At 40.7% G+C, this 21,708-nt stretch overlaps 1 protein-coding gene across 1 annotated transcript in view; it reads left to right on the top strand.

The window, feature by feature from the left end:
• TSHR (thyroid stimulating hormone receptor) overlaps window positions 1-21,708 on the top strand; it is a 152,246-nt gene that overhangs the window by 96,249 nt on the left and 34,289 nt on the right. The window contains exons 6-8 of the mRNA XM_062181369.1: window positions 480-557; window positions 3,899-3,967; window positions 14,334-14,411. Of these exons, the coding sequence (XP_062037353.1) occupies window positions 480-557; window positions 3,899-3,967; window positions 14,334-14,411 (225 nt within the window). The remainder of the gene's footprint in view (window positions 1-479; window positions 558-3,898; window positions 3,968-14,333; window positions 14,412-21,708) is intronic.

Raw genomic sequence — 21,708 nt, 5'->3', positions numbered from 1 at the left:
TTCCAGAAGCTAGACTGGTGGAGAAAGTTTCTCCAGGAGCATCTGCCGGGCAGAATTCTGCAGGCTGAGAACATTGTAGAAAACTCATGAAATGAAATCTCTGGACCACTTTCTCCTGACTCTTCCAGGCACATCGGAAACTGTACTTGATGGGTGCAGTCAGAGATTCCAGGGAAGTCTGTGAGCTCCATCTACTTCCCCTAAGGATGAAGTCAAGGACCTCAGTCCACAACCAAAGCTGGCTCACTCACTGCACACCTGGGGCACTAAGTTTATTTCCACATAGCTCAGCTCTCCCTACCTCACCAGATCTCTGAGTCACCAGTGCTTAAGGAGAGTCAATAACACTTGAAAGAAAATTGTATTAAGCTGTATATGTCAGGTTACTTAAGTGCATATGGGCGACAAGAGCCCAGCAGTAGAAGAAAGCATTATTTCATCAAGTATTTTTCTGGTTCTTTTTTTGTCCTTTCTTACAGTGAAATCACAGACAACCCTTACATGACTTCAATCCCTGTAAATGCCTTTCAGGGACTGTGCAATGAAACCTTGACGCTGTGAGTATTACCAGTTCCACTCCTGCCAACAAATTCACTTCACCGTGAGCCATTGTCATATTTTTTACAGGCCATCCAAGAATCATACCATAATATGTACACCACAGTGTACAAAGGCTTTCACATAAGGAAGAGTAGTGCCTGCAAGTGGTCAGTTTGGCTTTAGAGACTACAGAGCCTCTGTAGCAACAGCAGCCACAGACAACACATAAACTAATGACCATGCCTGTGTTCCAAAAAATGTTATTTACAAAAACAGGCAGTGGACTAGATTTGGTAATATTTTGCATTCAAGTATGTCCATTCTTCAGAGAAAAAACCTGTAGAACAAATTTAAATTACTTCCCCAAGACCACTGGGTTAAAAAAGGGTGACACTAAGGGGTTTTCATATTCTGCATTCATACTTTCGCTCAGTAATCATTAAGCTCCTATAAGGGGGTATTGAACAGAAAACATAGTACAGCAATACATCACTTTTTCTAGAGCTTGACTGAATTTTACTCTCTAGATATTCAAGGTTGATGCTTAATCAGAAATATTCACAAATGTTCTAATGGGGAAAATAATAAAAGTAAAAAAGGTAAGTTAATTTTCCAAGTTGTTAGAGGATTCCATGCGTTGTATTAGTTACAAAGTTGAGCTGGGACTAGCTCTGATGGATCCTTTCTGCTTGTAGCACCACTGTCCAAGTCAGAGACTCGTGCATTTTTTGCCTTGATTGTCACCCCAGCTCCCTTTCATTGGTCCCACTGTAGTCCAGGGGTTCTTTATCAGTTACAAATCTGATTGAACTGCTTCCCAGCAAAACTAGCCCAATCCTCCACTTAACTATTCTAGTGAACTGTTTTTCAAGCCACTCCAAGTCTATCAATTTGAGTCATATGAAGTTGTCCCAACTCCAGGGACTCTATCCACAGTGGATAATCATCTAATCCTTCCCCTTGCAATACGGAGACAGCTCTCTTGATAATATAAGAAACTCCTTCTTGATCTTTATCTCTTTTGTTAGAATAGAAAAGACATGAGATTATCTCCAAATCTCCAGGCCATTACTTTCTCTGTAAGGGTTTCCCTTGTTAGAGTTAGTAGCCATCATAAATAAATTCCTGTATTCTCAGCTTCTTTGCAGAATGTTACTTTCATCTCTTGGCACTTTTTCCCCTTAAGGATCCCATATCCCAAGCAGTCCTCCTAATTAAAAGCTGCTCATTGTCCCTCACATAACTGAGGCCTACTTGGTAACAGCTGGGGAAGGGAATCTCCTATTGACTGAACTGTAGAAGTGGCTATGGCACAGTTATCTATCATCCCATCTTTTCAGGTGATTTTTTCTACATTTCTGCAAAAGTCCTTGCTTCTTTGAAGCTCATTTTCATGAGAAGGAACACGTCTAACAGCACTGTTTGTATCTAGATTCCTGGTAGTCTAGAGCTTTATTCAAAGTTTGCATCCCTTTTTTTTTTTGTTTGTTTTTTGTTTGTTGTTGTTGTTGTTGACAGGCAAAGTTAGACAGTGAAAGAGAGAGACAGAGAGAAAGGTCTTCCTTCCGTTGGTTCATCCCCCAAATGGCTGCTACACTGGCGCGCTGCGCCAATCCAAAGCCAGGAGCCAGGTGCTTCCTCCTGGTCTCCCATGCTGGTGCAGGGCCCAAGCACTTGGGCCATCCTCCACTGCCTTCCCGGACCACAGCAGAGAGCTGGACTGAAAGAGGAGCAACCGGGACAGAACTGGCGCCCCAACCGGGACTAGAACCCAGGGTGCCGGCACCGCAGGCGGAGGATTAGCCTAGTTAGCCGCTGCCCAGTCCCCTTTTCTTACTTCTCTACTTTCCCTTCTCAAGGCCTACTTGTTCATTAAGAGTTTTCATTTAATCTCTGAAATGTAACTCAAAGAACATTTCTAATATCTGGGACTCTCAATAAAGTTTGGGAAAATAAAAAAAAATGTAATTCTCATAAAGGAGCTCCAGTTCAGGAAAAAAATCGACTTATCCATCAGAACTTTCTCAGCCTCTGTGGCTGTGTCCCTGTGATACTGCGATCTGCATCAAGGACACCTTCAAAGCTGGGATGAAACTATGTAATCACTTAATACAAAACAACAATAAAGCCATCCGATTATTTCTCAGTTATTCACAATTATACAGGTTAAATACAAACTTTGGGATATTCCATTTAATGTGTTCTTCACTGCTTTAAATCTGTAGTTATTTTACCCTGGCAGCAACCTTTAGGTGAGGTGAGGTACTGTTATGCCATTTTTAGAGACAAAGAAACTGAAGATAAAAGAGATGGAGAAATTCTCAAGATCGCCCAGCCGTTAAGTGGCAAGCCAGGTCTAATTCCAAATTTGGCATCTTGTTGGTGCTTCTCCAGGCGTTATTAGAGTTCACATGTGGTAGATTATCATTTTCAATGTTCCTCTACACTTGCCATTAGGAGTTCCCAGCAGCTTTGGCTGACTGTTGGTCATATCTATCTTCTCTTATCTCCATACCAATAACCACAAGGAATCCCCATGCATTTCCATGGAGCCCAGCATTTCTACTCCTGGGGTACATCTCTTGCAGAAAGGGACTAAGCTTTTGGTGGGTGAGAAGAATTGTAATGAGGTCAGCAAATCCGATTCCCACCAGGTCTAGATCAATGTGTTTTTAGCAAGTCACTTCCATGCCTCTGTAACTTTACTGGGAAATGGAAGTGATACTATTTTATGCCAGCCCCCTGGAATCATCAGATGAATGAAATAGGTTGAGAAACACAGAAACAAGTTAATACAATCAAATTTCCACAAAAAATACCCTATCTACTTTCCTGTATTCTTCTATCAAATTTGATTTGCTATATTCCATAATCATCAAGTATTTAATCAATGGTAACTCTTCAGGATCAAAAGATAAAATACAAATGGGAAATTACATTTCAAGTAGAAAAAGAGAAAACTTATGTATTCAGAGGAATGTCTTCCAAAATGTTCACTTTAAGAAATTGTAATTGCTTTTCCTCTGTTAACACTGAGCTATTACTTGAAATCCCTTCTCCAGCATGTATGGATAATAAACATTATTTTAAAATGCTTGGTTCCTCAGAGTAAATGCACTTCTGAGGAAAAACTTAGTCTCCAGCAGCTAAGCCTGGAGAACGGGCTTTCAAACTGGGAAATATTTTTCATCCCACAGAAAAGGCAGATTGTAAAATTTTCTTCTGGGGTATGTGTATGGGACCTGCAAAACCTCATGCAGATTTGTGACACTCGAGAAATGAAGCCCAACCCTTCAGTAAAAGGGTCAGCATCATCTCTCCCGGGACGCTGATTTCTCCCCCTCTCTATTGATTGCAGGAAACTGTACAACAACGGCTTTACATCAATCCAAGGACATGCTTTCAATGGGACAAAGCTGGATGCTGTGTAAGTTAATGGTAGCCACGGAAACTGCCATCCCTCTTCCCCGCTCCACCCTGAGAAGGACCATCCAGGGTGTCAGGATTCTGCTGAGAGGTAGATTCTATCAGAGCATCCCTCAGCCAGACTTGGGAACAATACTGAGAAACTCGGCAAGCACTAGTGGATACTCTCACTGGTTCCAATGATAAACCCCAAAACTTCATCCTCAATAAAACAGAACTATGGTGTCACCTTTAGTTATCTTGTAGGGGTGTATTTGTGAATATACCACGTGACGAAGTAAAAGGGTGTATTTAAGCCCCAAATGTTTTAAAATATAAGCTTTCTCCTTTAGCCTTTTCTGTCATTTTATCAAGGAGGATGTCAGTTTATGTTTGACTCACACAGAAATGTTGAAAAATCCTATCCAGCTCAAAAATAAGCAATGCACAAGACAACTGAAATAGCAAGCAGACTTTGTATTTGATAACACTTCTTGAACATTTCTTGAACAATTGTTTTTTTAATTACAGATGTTCTATTTTTCCCCAAATTAGCCTGCTCATATTTAAATATTTTTATTTATTTATTTAAAAGGGAGAGAGCAAGAGCAAGAGAGACACAGAAATAGAGAGCTGCCCTCAACTGGTTCACACCCCAAATATTCACAACTAAGTCAGGCTGAAGCCAGGAGCCAGGAACTCAACCCAGTTCTCCCATGAGAGTACCAGGGACCCTTGAGCCATTGCCTGCTGTCTCCCAGGGGACGTGTTAGTAGGAAGCTGGAATTGGAAGTAGAGCCAGGACTCAAGCCTATGGACTCTGATATGGGAGGTGGGCATCTTAACTAGCGTCATAACCACTATACCAAACATTCCACCCTGTCAGTCATTTTTAATGCACAGTTACAGGGAAACTTTAAAGACTCAGTAGAGTACATGAATTCCTGCACATCAAATTTATTTGCAAAATGGGAGAGATCCTCCTTCATTTTAACTTTATTGTACTTATCTCACACAATCATTCATTTGCTTTTTTTTTTTTTTTTTTTGACAGGCAGAGTGGACAGTGAGAGAAAGAGACAGAGAGAAAGGTCTTCCTTTGCCATTGGTTCACCCTCCAATGGCCGCCACGGCCGGCGCATGGCGCTGATCTGAAGGCAGAAGCCAGGTGCTTATCCTGGTCTCCCTTGCAGGTGCAGGGCCCAAGCACTTGGGCCATCCTCCACTGCACTCCCGGGCCACAGCAGAGAGCTGGCCTGGAAGAGGGGCAACCGGGACAGAATCCAGCTCCCCAACCGGGACTAGAACCCAGTGTGCCAGCGCCACAGACGGAGGATTAGCCTAGTGAGCCGCGGTGCTGGCCTCATTCGTTTACTTTTAACATATTTATTGAACACTTACAATGTCAGGCACTGTGCAATACTCACTGGCAACAGAAAGGTGAACAAAAACAATGTTTTCACTGCCCATGCTAAACATATGTTAAGGTGAGGTCAGCTCAAGGCCACTGGTATCAAGCACCAAAGCACAGTAAAGAAAATGTACCCAATCTGAAATATGCATCTCAGAAAGTAAGTGACTGCTAATTATCCAGTAATATTGGCTTCCTTGTTTGGAGATAAAAACATGATTTTCTGTAAATTTGTCCCATTTTTTCTTAATTAGTTCGCATTTGATTTCAATATTACAGGACTGCCACTCAATATTTTCCCCTTTGATTCTACTCCTATTAGAAAGTCTAACACTTAGGGAAATGACTGTTTGTATTCAAATTTTCTATCAATGAAGTGGGATATTGAGACTTAAAAAAAAATTGAGGCTGTCCATCATGCATCCTTTGATGCTAGGGATACATTCCAAGATGCCTCCTTAGACAAGTTTGTCATTGTGCAAGCATCAAAAAGTGTGCTTATACAGACTGTGATGATACAGCCTACTGCCCACCTAGGTACGTACAAATGGCATAGCCTATTGCCCAGTGCTGTGATGAACAAAGCAACATGAGAGTTAAAGCAAGCACATGAGAAAACAATGCAATCAAGAGATGTAAACACTGGATATATGAGGCATATATAGCATACTATTTTACAGTAAGTTCTTCTTTAATAAACAGAAGGAGTACACTCTAAAATAATGATAAAAAGTTGGGGTGGGTATTTAGTCTATCAGTTAAGATACTTGTATACTATATTAGGGGGCCTGGGTTCAACTCCTGGCTTTGGCTCCAGATTCCAGCTTCCTAATAATGCAGATCCTGGGACAGAGTCATGATGGCTCAAGTAGTTGGGTTCCTGCCAACCATGTGGAAGACCCACACTAAGTTCCTACTCCTGACTTTGGCCCAGCCCAACACTTGTTGTGGGCATCTGGAGACTGAACCAACTGATGGGAACTCTCATTTCCCTTTGTGTGTGTATGTGTGTGTCTGCTTCTCTAATGAAAAATTTTATTATATATAATGATAAAAGAACACTATGGTATAGTAACTGCAGAAACCAGTAACATGTTCATTTATTATGATGATCCAGTATTATATACTCTACATAATCGTATATACTATACTTCTACGTAGCTCACAGCATAGTAAATTTGTTTATGCCAGCATCACCATTTTATCATGAAATATGTAGTCAGTTTCTCCAAATTCCTGGTAAGGGTTAAAGGGCAAATAGTTGATGAAGATAAGAATCTGGATAAACACATGACTTATGTATTGTGTTACAATGTTACAACAGCTACAATGCATCTAGACAATAGAAAATTTTCAATTCCATTATAATCTTATGGGACCGCCAAATCACTGACTGAAATGTCATTTTCTGGCAAACATTTGTACTTGGGACATTAAAAAGACTCCCTGGTGTTCCAGATGTCGAGAGCATCAGAAGGCTAGTATAGTGGCCACAGAGCTACATTAGCAAAGGCAAGGGTAGACATAGTGAGGAAGCCTTCAGTTGGGAAAGCAAGAGCTGACAACAAGGCTCTTGAATTCAGTGACTCAGCTCTTCTTGTTTGAACCAAAGCTACCTTTCTGGAAATCTGAATGAGAAGGAGGAACCAAAACCATGGGTATAGGGTGATTCATTTCTCAAAGCTGTCACAAGCAAAGGATGTTGAAGAATCTATACTTGGATGTATTTACTTCTTTATCTTGCCACATTTAGTCACTGGTAGACATGGCCCTCAGACACTCTGTTATTGCTTTTTAAAGAAAGACTTTTAAGTTATAAAACTCAGACTTTAAGATCTACAGAGCAATGGTTCTCACATTGGCTACAAATTGAGACCACCTGAGGAGCTTTGAAGGCACTGATGCCTAGAATTGTACACCATTCTCATGTGGTTGTCTGGATGACACCAGGACAATGCTCGCTGTAGCAGCTTGAAGTGCGAAACAGCCATAAGCAACACATAAACAAATTAGCATGGATTTGTTGCAATAAAACTTTATTTACAAAAACCAGGGGCAGGCAGGATTTGACTAGAAGGTCATAGTTCACAGAACTCTGATCTAAATGAAGATGCTCAGTGAGGATAACCATTTTATCATGAAATATGTAGTCAGTTTCTCCAAATTCCTGGTAAGGGTTAAAGGGCAAATAGGTGATGAATGTAAGAATCTGAACAAAAATATTTCAGGGTTATAAAGTTCAGCTCTGATCATAAGAGAAAACAAAGATCTTTTTTCCAATCAATGTTTTGAATCCAAACTGGAAACACTATTCCCATTATAAAATAATTTTCTGTGTATTCATTGTTTTATTCTAAGTTTCTGATTCCTGATTGATGGAATTTTTTATAATAAAACACATCAGAAAAAGGTATTAAGTACATCCAATGTAAAATTAAGATGGGGTACACATTGTGAAGAGCTCTTGGACTAGAGTAAGACAGGATTGACTGTAAAAGGTAACAGAGGTCAAGTTTCCATAGTAATAATGAAATAGTACCTGTGGTGTTTTTTTTATAAAGTGGTATATGGTTGTCACCACTTTTTTTTTTAAAGATTTTATTTATTTGAGAGGTAGAGTTACAGACAGTGCGAGGAAGAGGCAGAGAGAAAGGTCTTCCATCCGCAGGTTCACTCCCCAAATGGCCGCAACGGCTGGAGCTGAGCCAATCCAAAGCTAGGAGCCTCCTCTGGTCCCCCAAGTGGGTGCAGGAAATGGAACAGTTGGGACTAGAACCGGCGCCCATGTGGGATGCTGGCGCTGCAGGCAGAGGATTAACCTATTGTGCCACGGCACTGGCCCCTCTGTGGTGTTTTTTAAGCTAGGCAAGTTGCTTCTGGTTTCAATGGTAATTGTGATTTTAAAGTAAGGTAAATACAACTTAATAGTGTTCAAGGATTGGCATATATCATATCGTTAGCAATGTGGTCACTTCTCCAGATGTGTGTTCAGATATCTTTAGGTTCTAATTTAAGTAAGGTGTCAGCTGAAAAGCAATCCTTCCTTGTCATCCCCCTCATGCCATCTTGCTGAAATTAGCAGGTTTGACCTCATTTACACTCATTTTTAGAGAGTAAGTGAGTAACATTATTAAAGCCAAGCTGGACAGATTCCACCCTCGGTACAAGAGCTGATGCTTCAGCAGCAATTGAGTAATTAGTGAGAAGCTCATGAAAGTGATGGCAGATGTGTAAAGCATGTCCTGTGATTTCACAGAGAGCCAAACATGTTGTCATCACTCAGATGTGAAGTTAATAAGAATGCAAGCATTCCATGCTCAACAGAAGTAGAATTGCACTCAGTCGCAAGTCACACATTCCTTCTTTGAGACTTCTTTTCCATTCTGTGTGTACACAATCTGTATGGTTATGTTGCTTTTCCCAAAATGTCTGATTCTATCACATTTTCTACTGTCAAACTCTCATAACTGGCTACCATACGATTGTAAACATTTGAGCAAGGGAAAAAATATCATTCAGATGTTCTATGAATCTACCAAGTCATTTATCATTAGGAACAGAACAGTCAACACAATTAATGTGCTAATTAGCATCACACATTAGCTGATTAGAAGTGAAACACCACAGCTTGCAGCACTGGGGAAAAAATGACGACAGAGGAGATTATACGATTAAGCAGGCTACTATTTCTCACGGGGTAAGATTTGAACAGCTTGTAGGACTCTATCCAAGACTTGTTTTCCTCTGTCTATTGAAATCTTGAGCACTTTCTCACCTGTTACTGTTTATAAACAGGTGTCCTGATTTCTTTAGACTAACATGAGAGCTAGGCAAGGGGTTCCTCTAATTTTCTGAATAATCAGAGCCACATGAGAGAAACTCAATTCTCCACTGAAGTGTTCCCATGTGAGTCTCACAACAAAGTTAGATTCCAGCCCAACTTTTCCCTAAAGGGATTGTGGAGATACAGGCTGAAATTCCTTCTTGGAACTCAAATATATCCTAAAATTCCTTGGAGAGCGAAGCTTAGCAGCAACAGCAAATTTTCCTGCCACAGTATAAGACTCCTCTGACATCCATCATTCCCTTCTAAATACAGCACAGAGGTTGCCTCTGTTAGTTACACAGCATCTGGGCATTCATTTATTCATCTAGAAAGTCTTTGTTAAAAGGCCGCTATGTGCCAAGAATGAGCCCAATAGAGAAAGATGTTCACACTTACAAACACACACACACACACACACAATCTGAGTTTGTCAATACTGAATTTTCTCCGTCTCATTCCTCTCCACCTGCATTTTCCCAACTACATTGTCCTTCCTTAACTATGAGATGCATGAATTTATATTAGGGCAGGTCTTCTTAATTCCCTAGATGGGAAATCTGGCATCTCTTTTCTAGGAAGAACTTCCACTGTTTCCAACAGATTCTCCAAGAGGCATAAACCCCCAAACCATGAACAGTGACTGAACATACACACACACACACACACACAGATAGCAGTGTCTCTTATTTTTTAAAGAATTGCCAGTTCTTTTCTCATAAGCCCTCCCCAGTATTTTAATTTAGAAATGCCACTTTTCAAGTCCAGAGATGTTCTTTGCTGGTCACCCTGGTTTCCTGCTTCAACAGTGCTTGGAGGAAACCCTATCCCCCTCCCCAAAAGCCATCTGTGAGCAGCACCTTCAGACCATCATAAAGCCCAACCCCACACACAGGCACTGCCTGCTATAGACACAGGATCTCTGCTGTGGGTGCCCCAGCCATCACTGAGCGTCAAGGCCTACAATCACCACCATATGAACCTGGGGCTCTAGGCCTCCTGCAGCTCCTTGCCTTCATTTTAGTTTGGCTTTGATAATGCAACTGTGAAGAGCTTTGCCAAATTCTTCACCAGTCTCCCAAGGAGAAGGAAATTCTGAGAAACTGATGAAGCTACAGAACCAAAGAGGTGGCTGGATCTTCCTAAAGGGCATCAAGGAACCAGATGATAATGGCTGGGAAAGTGGGCTGAATGCAATGGAAGACTATGACACTTGGGAAAAAGAGTCAGCCACAACTAGAACTGCATAAACTGGCTAACAAAACATAACCCGTACTTGCATGACTGCATTGAGATGTATTACCTGAACGAGCAAGTGAAATCCACCAAAGAACTGGGTGACCGTGTCACCAGGGTGTGCAAGATAAGAACCTCCAAATCTGGCATGGCCAAGTATCTCTTTGACAAGCATACTCCGTGACACAGCCATCAAGAGAACTAAGCCTGAGAGAGATGAGCCCACAGCCACAAGGTGACTCTGGTCATTGAGGAGTACATGCAAGTTGGGGTTACCTTTTGCATAACTTGTACCAAAATATCTACTTAAGTCATTTATATGCACAATTCCTTCAACTAAAGAAACTTGGTACCTTCCCCACCCCCAAAAAATGTATTTTGATTCTTACTACAAATCTTTCCACTCTTGTTTAAGTTCATTTATGGTCACCTTTTACTTTAATGAATCATATAAATTATCATTCCCCTAAAAAATAATCATCAACTAAAGTAGGTTACCCACATACCCTACCATTTGCAATTGATTTCCTCCAGCTGGTTTACATTGTATGGATTCCAAAGGAATCAGGATGGGTTGTGGCGGAAAAAAAAACAATCACTTTTACAAGACTGACACCCCCAGACCATGTTATTTAATAAACAGAACTGTTGAAAGCACGTTTTCCTGGATAATAAAGGTCCTGAGCATCTGTTTCTCCATGTCACTCTCTCAGCTTGCGATGGAAGGTTGGAGCAGAAATCAGAACGCAGATTTAAAAGCTGAATGAGGCGGCCTATGGGCAAAGTAAACGTCTCATCTGCAAGCCCCTCATCCTCCGTCAGAGGTTTAGCCCCCAGACAACCGCAATGTTTCCGAGAACGCGGCCTCTGCAAGGTCAGCTCATCTCCGTTCAAGTTGGCTGCACCTCCCCTGCATCCTTCTTCTCCCCTCCTGGACTCTGGCTGGCTTTCCCAGTTTTGAGTCTTCTGCAGCGATTCCGGTAAACCGCACTGCTTATCAACCAGCCTCCTTATCCTTGGGGGCATATTAAATATCAGTTGAAAACACTGCAGTGTTGGACAAGCAGTAATTTAGTTTTACAATAATTTCTAATGATGAGAGCAAGTTGATTTCCACTTGCAGCAGTCATAGATGAAGAGGAAAAACTGAGATGAGCTCACCAGCTCTCACTTGATTTTCAACAACCAGAGAACAGAATGTGACCTGGGAGCCACGTAGTCCAAAGGATACAAAACGAGACTCAGGCCAGTGCAGCCCTTGTGCTGAGCTTTGTTATGAAACGGTTCTGCCCAAGATCTTTTCTCCAAGGTGACTTTGCCCGCTCCAGCTATCACTAACCAGAGATCTCCAGGCACAGAGCGGGTTGAAGGAGACTCAAACCGTGATCGAGTGGGGACTGCGATTGGAACCTTCCATGGTAGCAACCAAGAAGGTAGCTCTTGGCTGCTTTTGCACCTTCACCAGGTCTTTGAACATGTGTGAGGTTAATGGACTCTCTTCATGTCAGACTTGGTGTGCAACCACTACCTGAAGAGGCCATGTCTAGACCGTAATCTTTGGGCATTTGTCAAGAAGGTCAAACAACCAAAAGGCACCAACCGTATGCTAAATCCTCTGTCCTTTGTTCTCCATTGTGTGGGCACCGGAGTTTGACAGTGCTCAGCTCACTGTTATGGAGGAAAGCTCTATTTCCTCACTCACTCATTCATACACTTAGCAATAAATGTTTATGCAGGCACTGAACCTGGCACTGGTATCTAGCAATACGTAAGACAGAACTTTCATTCTAGCTGGGAAGAAAGGAAGTAAATGAATAAACAAGGTGATTTACACATTGTGGTAACACCATGAAGAAACTAGTGTGAAGAACAAACAGGTGATAGTTACTTTAGATTAGGAAGTGCGCAACCTCTCTATTAGAAAAAAATTCAAAGACTTAAAACGTGTAGATTGATGTGTGAGATGGAGAGTCCTAACTTGTCATTTGGTGAAGCCCTTGCCCTGCCCTGAGGGAAGGCTTCTCTAGCACTGGTGGGTGGTGGAACACATTTTTCTCCTCAATTCTCCAATGAAGACCTATCTCTGGGTCCAACTAATGGAAGGGAAGTTTCTCTGTGAAGCCTCTGTTTAAAGAATTCTTCTGGCTGAAAGTTCTCATATCACACTGCTATTATTAACCAGCATCCTTAGAAATTTTCCAAGAATCATAAACCTGATAAATAGAATAATGGGAACATTATCTGTATCTAAGCAGACTGGCTAAAGCTGTCTGCTGTATTAATTTTGCTTTAAGACGTGAGTACTTACTAACACTTAAGTTGGTTAGGTTATGTCATGAGTTATTTTAAATGTGTAAATTGGAGTCATTCATATTAAAGAACATGTGCTTTTTTTTTTTTTAACAATAATTCTGTTCTCTAAAGATGCTATAGAAAAAAGACAACTTTCAAAATCCTAAGAAGCATTTATCTATTTGGAAAAAAAAAATTTATGTTTCAAAATAACTTTGTGACTTAAATAGCTTCAAAATATTTTATCCTCAAATGCCCCAAATGATCTCAAAGTAGAAAGATTAATGTGCTCCTGAAACCTGTTCTGTGAAAGATATACGATACACTGTTATCTGCCTACGTCGCTCACATTGCCAAAAACAGGGTCGTCAGGTAAAATATAGGACATCATTTACATTCTAGTTTCAGATAAACAGCAGATAACTTTTTAAAAAAATACTGTTATTTGCAGGGCAGGCAGTCTAGACACGTATCGGGACACCCCCCTCCCATGCCGGAATGCTGGGTTTGAGTCCTACTCGACTTTCAGTCCAGCTTTCTGCTAACGTGTACCCTAGGAGGCTATCGATGCTGGTTCAAATGCTTGGGTCCCTGCCACTCACAAGGGAGATCTGGAAGGAGTTCTAGGCACCTGGCTTTGGAGGGGGAACCTGTGAAAGGAAGATCTGTCTTTGTCTCCCTCTCTTTGTGTTGCTTTGCCTTCTAAATAAATAAAACTTTTTAAAAATCAAAATTATTTATTTATTTAATAGACACATGGAGTGACATAAACAGTTATAGAGAGAGCTCCAAACCATTGGTTCAATCCCCCAAATGCCCACATTGGCTGGCGCTGGGCCAAGGCTTGGCCAGGGAACTCAGGTTTCCCCACATGAGTGACAACTTAATTACTTGAGCCATCACTGCTCCTTCCCAGGGTCTGCACTGGCAAGAAGCTGGGGTCAGAAGCCATAGTCAGGAATCAAACCCAGGCACTCTGGAACATGAGAATCTTAAACACTAGGCTAAAGGCCTGCTCCCAGGTAACCTTTTAATAAAAGAATGTTTTGAAAACTCCATGGGGGATACTTATGCCTTAAAAAAATTCACTATTTATCTGAAATTCAAATTTAAGTGGCATCCTGTATTTTTGATTTGCTAAATCCAGCAATCTTACCCAAAGAAAAGATCTGAATCTCTGGCAGTCTTCACTACCAGTCAGCACCTTCATCACCTCTATTCCATTCCGCATTTAAGCCCCAGCTTCCAAAGTAAATGGAAATATTTAGAAACAAAATTTAAGTCAGCCAGTACTGAAATGAATTGAAAAATACATTGTCATTGGCCAGGAAAACAGAAAATTTATGCAACATCTATGTAATTAAAATATGCAAACTAGATTATAAACATGCTCATTTTCCAAAGACTTCTGCCATAATTAATATGCATAAATTCTATACCCCTGTAATGCAGAATAGCTTGAGTGCTTAAACTAGAATAAGGTTAAGTATCTTTCAAATCCTTAAAAACCAGTTAATAGACTAGGGGTACCATTGTGTTTTTGTATTTATACTAATTCAGTGTGATTGCCTAAACTCACCTAATTCATTCTCTTTCTCTTGTCTCTCCCTCTCTCTCTCTCTCTAGTTACCTAAACAAGAATAAATATCTTACAGTTATTGACAAAGATGCATTTGGAGGCGTGGACAGTGGACCAACCTTGCTGTAAGACCTACAAAAGGACATTTTAGTGTTTTTTTTTTTTCTTCATCTTTTAATTTTTTGGAATAGAAGGAGACAGTTGGAGGAAAAGCTGATGTTTGTGGGTGGGGAATGTCATTGCTGTGGGGACAGTTTCTACTAGTATTTCCTGCCATTTGGCTATGCTGGTTACTTCCAGAAAGTTCTGTTCTTTGAGACTCAGCAGGTCCCAAGCTCCAGCATGCCATCTGATACCTACTCAGGCAGCCACCTTGGCGTGGGCGTTCACAGAGCCCTGTTCATAAAGTAGGTACCATATGCAATGTTCTAAGATAGGAGGAACACAGATAGGTGGACAGTGATCTAGACTTTGCAGAGAAAATATGTGAGAATCTGCACTGCCCAGTGCAGTATAAATTATGGTTTGATTCACATCTGTAAGACTTTACAATCACTGGGGAAGTTGGGATGTTAACTTTGAAAAAGCAGCGTGAAAAGCCTACTTACTTCTGCTTTTCTTTGAATTACATTCCCACATCCTGTGATGATCAGACTTCTTTATCATCACTATCTTCATTCCATTGTTAAATCTCATCATCGAGCATACAGTCTAAGTGGAACACAGCATGCCAGAGATGCACACGACAACTCATCAAGGACAATAAGAAATAGTAGGGGCCCTATTTATATGTATATATTTAAAATAAGAATAAATTCAGCTTTATGAACATTTGATATTCAGATGACTCGTGACCCTCAAGTGTCAGGTAGGGAATGGAAGCATCCTGAGAGAAGAGTGGATGAACCAGTGTCCCAAAGATCTGACAACTCCATGTTCTTGCCTTTAACAATTTCACTTTACTTTTAGGTTAAATGCAGCCAGGTAAGTGGGTTTATAACCCTATTCTCTTAATATATAGGCTGCAGGTAAGAAGTCAGAATGACCTTGAAAATTGCAGTTCTGTGTAGGGATTCACTGTTAACTCATGACAAAAGTACTCAGAAGCATTTTGTATTTTTTGTTGTTATAAAAAGACAAATGAAAAATATATGTTAACCTTTCCTATGAGAAGTCGTTGTTGGTACTTTTCTTAACCTGGAAGACATCATTTTCTGTTTCTTCCACATAAACATGATATTTCACCAAAGAGTGAGGAACTGAATTGCTTTTCTTAAGTAATTTATTCTCTGGGAAGTCTTAAGAAACAGATATTTGGAAACATCCCCATGTTGTATGATTTTCCTGATAAAATAGTGAATACCAAAACAGCCTGGTGCTGGCACAAAAACTTATACATGGATGAGTGGAACACAGTAAAGAACATAGTGGCTCTATGGGTTAAGCCACCATCTGCAATGCAGGCATCTGATAGGAATGCCAGTTCGAGTCCTGGCTGCTCCACTTCCAGCCCAGCTCCCTAATAATACACCTGGAAAAGCAGTAGAAAATTGCCCAAGTTCTTGGGCCCCTGCCACCCACCTGGGAGATCTAGATGGAGTTCCAGGCTCCTGGCTTCAGTCTGACCCAGACCTGGATATTATGATCTTTTGGGAAGTGAACCAGGGGATAGAAGATCTCTCTTCTTCTCTCCCTATTTCTTCCTCCCTGTCTCTCTCTCTTTCTAACTCTGCCTTTCAAACAGATGAAATAAATCATTTAAAAAAGTATCCAGAAATTAATCCATTTACATGCAGTCTACTGATTTTTGACAAAGGTGCCAAGAACATACATTGCAGAAAAGATAGTCTTTACATTAAATGACGCTGGCAAAACTGGACACACATATGTAGAAGACAAGTTAGAGCCCTACTTCTATACACAGAAATCAGCTCAAGACAGATTAATCAAATAAAGGAATAAACCTTAAAAAAAAGAAGAAATTGAAATAGACCTCCCAAATTTTGTAGTTGTCCTAATCTAATTGATAGCATAAAATTAGCTTTTTGCTTCAAGTTACATATATTTACAATTCCTAAATACTCTTAATTGGCAACATATAAAAGACATACTGGCTTCCAGAAATTTCAGTTTTTTCCTAACATGTTTATGGGCTACACTGTCATATTTCAATGCATGTATACAATGTGTACTGATTAAAATATGGTAATAACCACTTCTTCTTTGACATTACTTTATCATGGGAGGTTTGGAGTGTCTCTCTCCTATTTGTTCATACAATATATACGAGGTTATTGTGAACCACTCCAGGTGGTGCTAGGAACTTACTCTTCCAATTTGACTCTGATTTGACTCCAATTTGACTTCCAATCTGACTCCCATTATCCAAACTCTGTATTCCCTCCTCTCCCTCCCCCACCCAGCCTCCATTCTGTGTTCAGATTGAGTTTCTTTTCCTTTTCCTTTTTCTAGCTCCCACATATGAGGGAGAACATGCAGTGTTTGTCTTTATGTAGCTGACTTATTTCACTTAACATTGGTGTCCTCAAATTCCATCCATTTTGTTGCAAATGACAAGATTTCATCCTTCTTTATGGTTGAATAGTATTCCATCATGTGTATATATACCATGTTTTCTTTATTCACAATGAGCGAGAGATAAAGAGAAAGGTCTTTCATCCACTGGTTCACTCCCCAAATGGCCACAACAGCCAGAGCTGAGCTGATCCAAAGAAAGGAGCCAAGTCTTCTGGGTCTCCCATGCAGGTGCAAGGGCCCAAGCACTTCGGCCATCTTCTACTGCTTTCCCAGGCCAAAGCAGAAAGCTAGATTGGAAGAGGAGCAGCCAGGATATGAACTGATACCCATATAGGATTATGGCACCGCAGGCATCTGATTAACCTACTGCACCACAGTGCTGGCCCCCCTATTTCAATTTCAATGAAATCCAAAAGCTGTTTGTTATAAATGTAAAATGAGTTGATTTACATATATTCAATATAATCCATTTCAAGCAAGTTTCACTAGACAGGATATGACATTAAATATCCATTTATTTAAATGTAAAAGCAATTCAACTTCAATTCATAATTATATCTTCAGAAATTAAGCCTTTTTATGTCATGCCATGTATCAACAAGTCAGTAATTATCCTTAAAATATTACTGTGAATAAGTTCTACTGTTCTTTAGCACATTTGGATAACTGTAGTTTACAAAAATTATTATATGTATTATAAAAAAAGAGGAATTCAAAGGTTCTCAACACAAATGATAAATGTTGAAGGAGATGAAAATAATAATCACCCTGATTAGATCAGGAAACATTATATGCATATGTTGAATTAATAACACTGCATCTGATAAATATGTATAATTATGTGCCAACTAAAATTTCAAAATTAAAAAGTGAAATTTCTAAAATGCTGAATGCCATAAAATTGTTTTGTTAAAATCAGAAATAGACTCTTAGCCTACTTTTAAGATTTTTCTTTTCTTATGCACTGCATCGCATCCCCAAAATTCAAACAATGAATGTAACTGTATTTGGAGATGGGGTCTTTATGAGACAATTGAGACCATTGGCATAAGCCCTAACCTAACCTGACTGGTGTGTTTGTAAGAGGAGGACACACAGATGGAGAGTTGCACACCATGTAAGGGCATGAGCAGATGGCTGTCTGCAAGCCAAGGAGAGAGGCCTCTGGAGAAACCAAACCTGCTTATGTCCTCAACTTGGGCTGCATCCTTCAGAACGCTTAACACATTTTTTATTGTTTAAATATCCCAGTCTGGTACTTTGTTACAGCAACCTTAGTAAAATTATAGTTGTGATGGGTTTAAAAGTCATGTATAGGGGCCGGCGCTGTGGCGCAGTAGGTTAATCCCCTGCCTGCGGCGCCTGCATCCCATATGGGCGCTGGGTATAGTCCTGGCTGCTCCTCTTCCAGTCCAGTTCTCTGCTGTGGCCTGGAAAAGCAGTGGAGGATGGCCCAAGCGCTTGGGCCCCTGCACCTGCATGGGAGAGGCTCCTGCTTCGGATCAGCTCAGCTCTGTCTGTTGTGGCCAATTGGGGAGTGAATCAGTGGATGGATGACCTTTCTGTCTCTCTCTCTCCCTCTCACTGTAACTCTGTCTCTCAAATGAATTTTTAAAATCCTTTAAAAAATCATGTATATAACACATGAATATGAAACACCTTCAGATTATTTTGCAAAAACAAGTGATTGACAACAAATATGCATTTCCATTAAAAACATGTATTTAATTATTGAATTGGATTGGGAAAATGAGAATATTAGTGAGTGCAGCCAAGGTTACCCATTGCCATTTGTAAATTTATATTATATTAGTTAATTTTTCATTACCACAACAAAATATGCAAGATAACCCACTTATGAAGCAAGGAGGGTTATTTGTTTATTTTGTCACCCAGTTTAGGAGACCTACAGTACAACATCAGTGGTCCCATCAGTTCAGCGTCTGATGATGGTGTTTATGTTGGCAGAGCCCTGAGGTAGCACAGGTCATGGCATGGCATGATGGAGGACCTATGCTTACGTCTTATAAAGACCCAGGGCCAGTGCTGTGGCATAGCGGGTAAAGCCGCCGCCTGCAGTGCCGGCATCCCATATGGGCACTGGATCGTGTCCTGGCTGCTCCACTTCCCATCCAGCTCTCTGCTATGACCTGGGAAAGCAGTGGAAGATTGCCCAAGTCCTTGGGCCCCTGCACCCACGTTGGAGACCTGAAAGAAGCTCCAGGCTTCTGGATTCAGATTGGCCCAGTTCCAACCATTGCGGCCAACTAAGGAGTGAACCAGCATATGGAAGACTCTCTCTCTCTCTCTGCCTCTCCTTCTCTGTGTGTAACTCTGACTTTCAAATAAATAAATCTTTATAAAAAATAAAAATAAAGAAGACCCCATTATTTGATCATGAAAACTCCAATCTAAGAACCTAATCCAATCTAATCCCTTCCCAAAGGCCTTTCTTAACACCACAAAGGATTACATTTTCCACTCTCTTACTGTCATTAAGGAAAGATTTGGGGACCAAATTTGTAACATATGGGCCTTTGGGGGACATTTAACATCCAAAATAATATCCAAACCACAGCACCTATCGTGTGTGTAACTTGTCACCCTAAGACAGCCCTTCAAACCCAAACCAAAGCAAATTCAAGAAGAAAATTTCAAGTAACTATCAGAAAGGGTTCTATAAACAATTTTCCAAAACTAATTAAGCATTTTTTATTATACTGCTTTCACCTTAGTGAATTTTTAATGGTGTGTGTTTTATCTTTATAATATCTTTTTTTAAAAAATTATTAATATTTATTTTATTTGAAAGGCAGAGTTACAATGAGAGAGGGAGAGACGGAGAGAAAGAGGTCTTCCATCTGCTGGTTCACTCCCCAGATGGGCACAACATCCAGATCGGAATCAGATGGAAGCCAGGAGCCCAAAGTTTCATCTGAGTCTCCCACAGGAGTTCAGAGGCCCAGAAGCTTGGACCATCTTCGGTTGCTTTCCCAGGCCATAGCAGAAAGCTGGATCGGAAGTGGAGCAGCCAGTATGTGAGCCGGTGCCCATATGGGATGCAGGCACTGCAGGCGTCAGCTTTACCCGCTATGCTACAGCATCTGCCCCACATTGTCTTTTAATTCAACTTCTCTGTGAACTTCTTAAAGTCCCCTTGTATATGTGCATCTCGTACACTGGTAATGTGTCTTTATCACTCCAGGAGATTCTAGAGGGCAGGAGTTATATCTGCTTTATTTCTACACGTCTAGTTCTTGTTATAATGCCCTAAACATAAGGCAAGCTTAATAAATGTTGGTAAAATTGATGCAATGCACAATAATTGAATCACACTTTTGTGAACACAATAGCATTTAAATAGCAGTCATATGTTAAAGCTATTTTAGCTTGTTGTATGCTTTGCTACTTCTTTGGAAGTTTTAAATCCAAATACTTGTGTTGTTTACAAGAATGTTTTGATCCATATGGGAAGATGTTCTACAAGACTCTCCGGTCTGTCTTCCCTGTCTCTTGGTGGCATTCCAGGTTGTAGAAAGTGAACTCAATGAGGAGTTGACTCCTGGCTCCATTACTTACTAATTTTAAGGCCTAAGTTTCAATTTCCTCATCTATCAAAGTAGTTTAACTCAAAGAATAAGAGAAGTCTAAAGGATGCAAGGACATCCTCCCTGAGAGCTGGGCATTGCTATGATCAGATTCACCGTTTCCAGATCCTTGACGCTTCGTGATTCTGATTTCTCCCGACTGCTCTGATCACTTCTTCCAAGTTTCTCTCAAATACTACTTCCCTGCATCATTACTTAGAATGAGCTTCAGTTCTAGGTTCCAGCTACTTCTCCTCTACATCATCTCTTGATCAAAACATCTGTTGTCAGATATCTTGAGAATATGAGTAATTTTAGGTTTCAGGTCCCAGATCCAAGCTCTTATCTAGTCATCTCACCTGCCTGGGATTCCTTCCTCCACCCCCTCTCGTTCATGCCAGTTCCCAGTAGGTTGGTTGCACTCTCCCTAATCTGCCTTTGACAATGCATAATCAACATTTATGGAGAAGTTGCCCAGCCTGTGACTCTTCATTAGGAGCTATCAGTATTGGAGGCTCCCTATTTTAAAGGATGGTCAGCAAGCCCTAGGCTTATGTAAAAGAAGAGCATTCTGGACCCCCAGGTGAGGAGATAACTGAGAAAAATCAAGGGGGGGAGGCCACTGTAGCTCAAGCAGAGTGAATTTCATTGAGGGTGGGGCTTGGAATAGAAACTGTGGTCAAAAGAAAAAAAAAAAAAAAGGATGGGAGAGTAACTCATAGATGTCCTTACAGGCCACTTGAAGGTCTTTTCAGTTTGCTCTTAGGTAGAGGAAGCCATGAGAGCTTTTAGAGCATGGATATGTCATGATCTGCTTCATGTTTTAACAGGAACACTCTGGCTATGTTGAAAATTAACTGCTGGAAACCAAACATGAAAGCAGAGAGCACTTAGGCATGTACCAGAATCCTGTAGGTGTGACATGGCAGCAGCTTGCACCAGGCCAGTAGCAGTGGAGACGATGAGAAATACCCAGATTCTGATTACAGAATTTTAATGTAAAGCCAATAGGATATGTAAAGCCAATATGGATTGGCTATGGAAAGAGAGAAATCAATGACAACTGCAGGGGGTTATGCCTGAGCAGTTAGGAGAATGGGGTCACCATTTCCTGAGACAGGGCAGAGCAATTTAAGGTGCCTGTAAGACATTCAAGCAGGCTGAAATATGTGTGAATATGAAAGCCACTGTAGAGGTCTGAGATAAAAGATAAAATTGAGACTCTGAAATATAGGTAGTAGTGGAAGATTTGGGTATGGAGAAAAATCTCAAAAGAATCAACTGATTAGGACTTCTC

Source organism: Lepus europaeus, chromosome 22 (genome assembly GCF_033115175.1).
Source record: "Lepus europaeus isolate LE1 chromosome 22, mLepTim1.pri, whole genome shotgun sequence".
In the NCBI taxonomy this organism is placed as follows: Eukaryota; Metazoa; Chordata; class Mammalia; order Lagomorpha; family Leporidae; genus Lepus; species Lepus europaeus.
The sequence above is the reverse complement of the archived record's forward strand: the minus strand, read 5'-3'. Positions and strand labels throughout refer to the sequence as shown.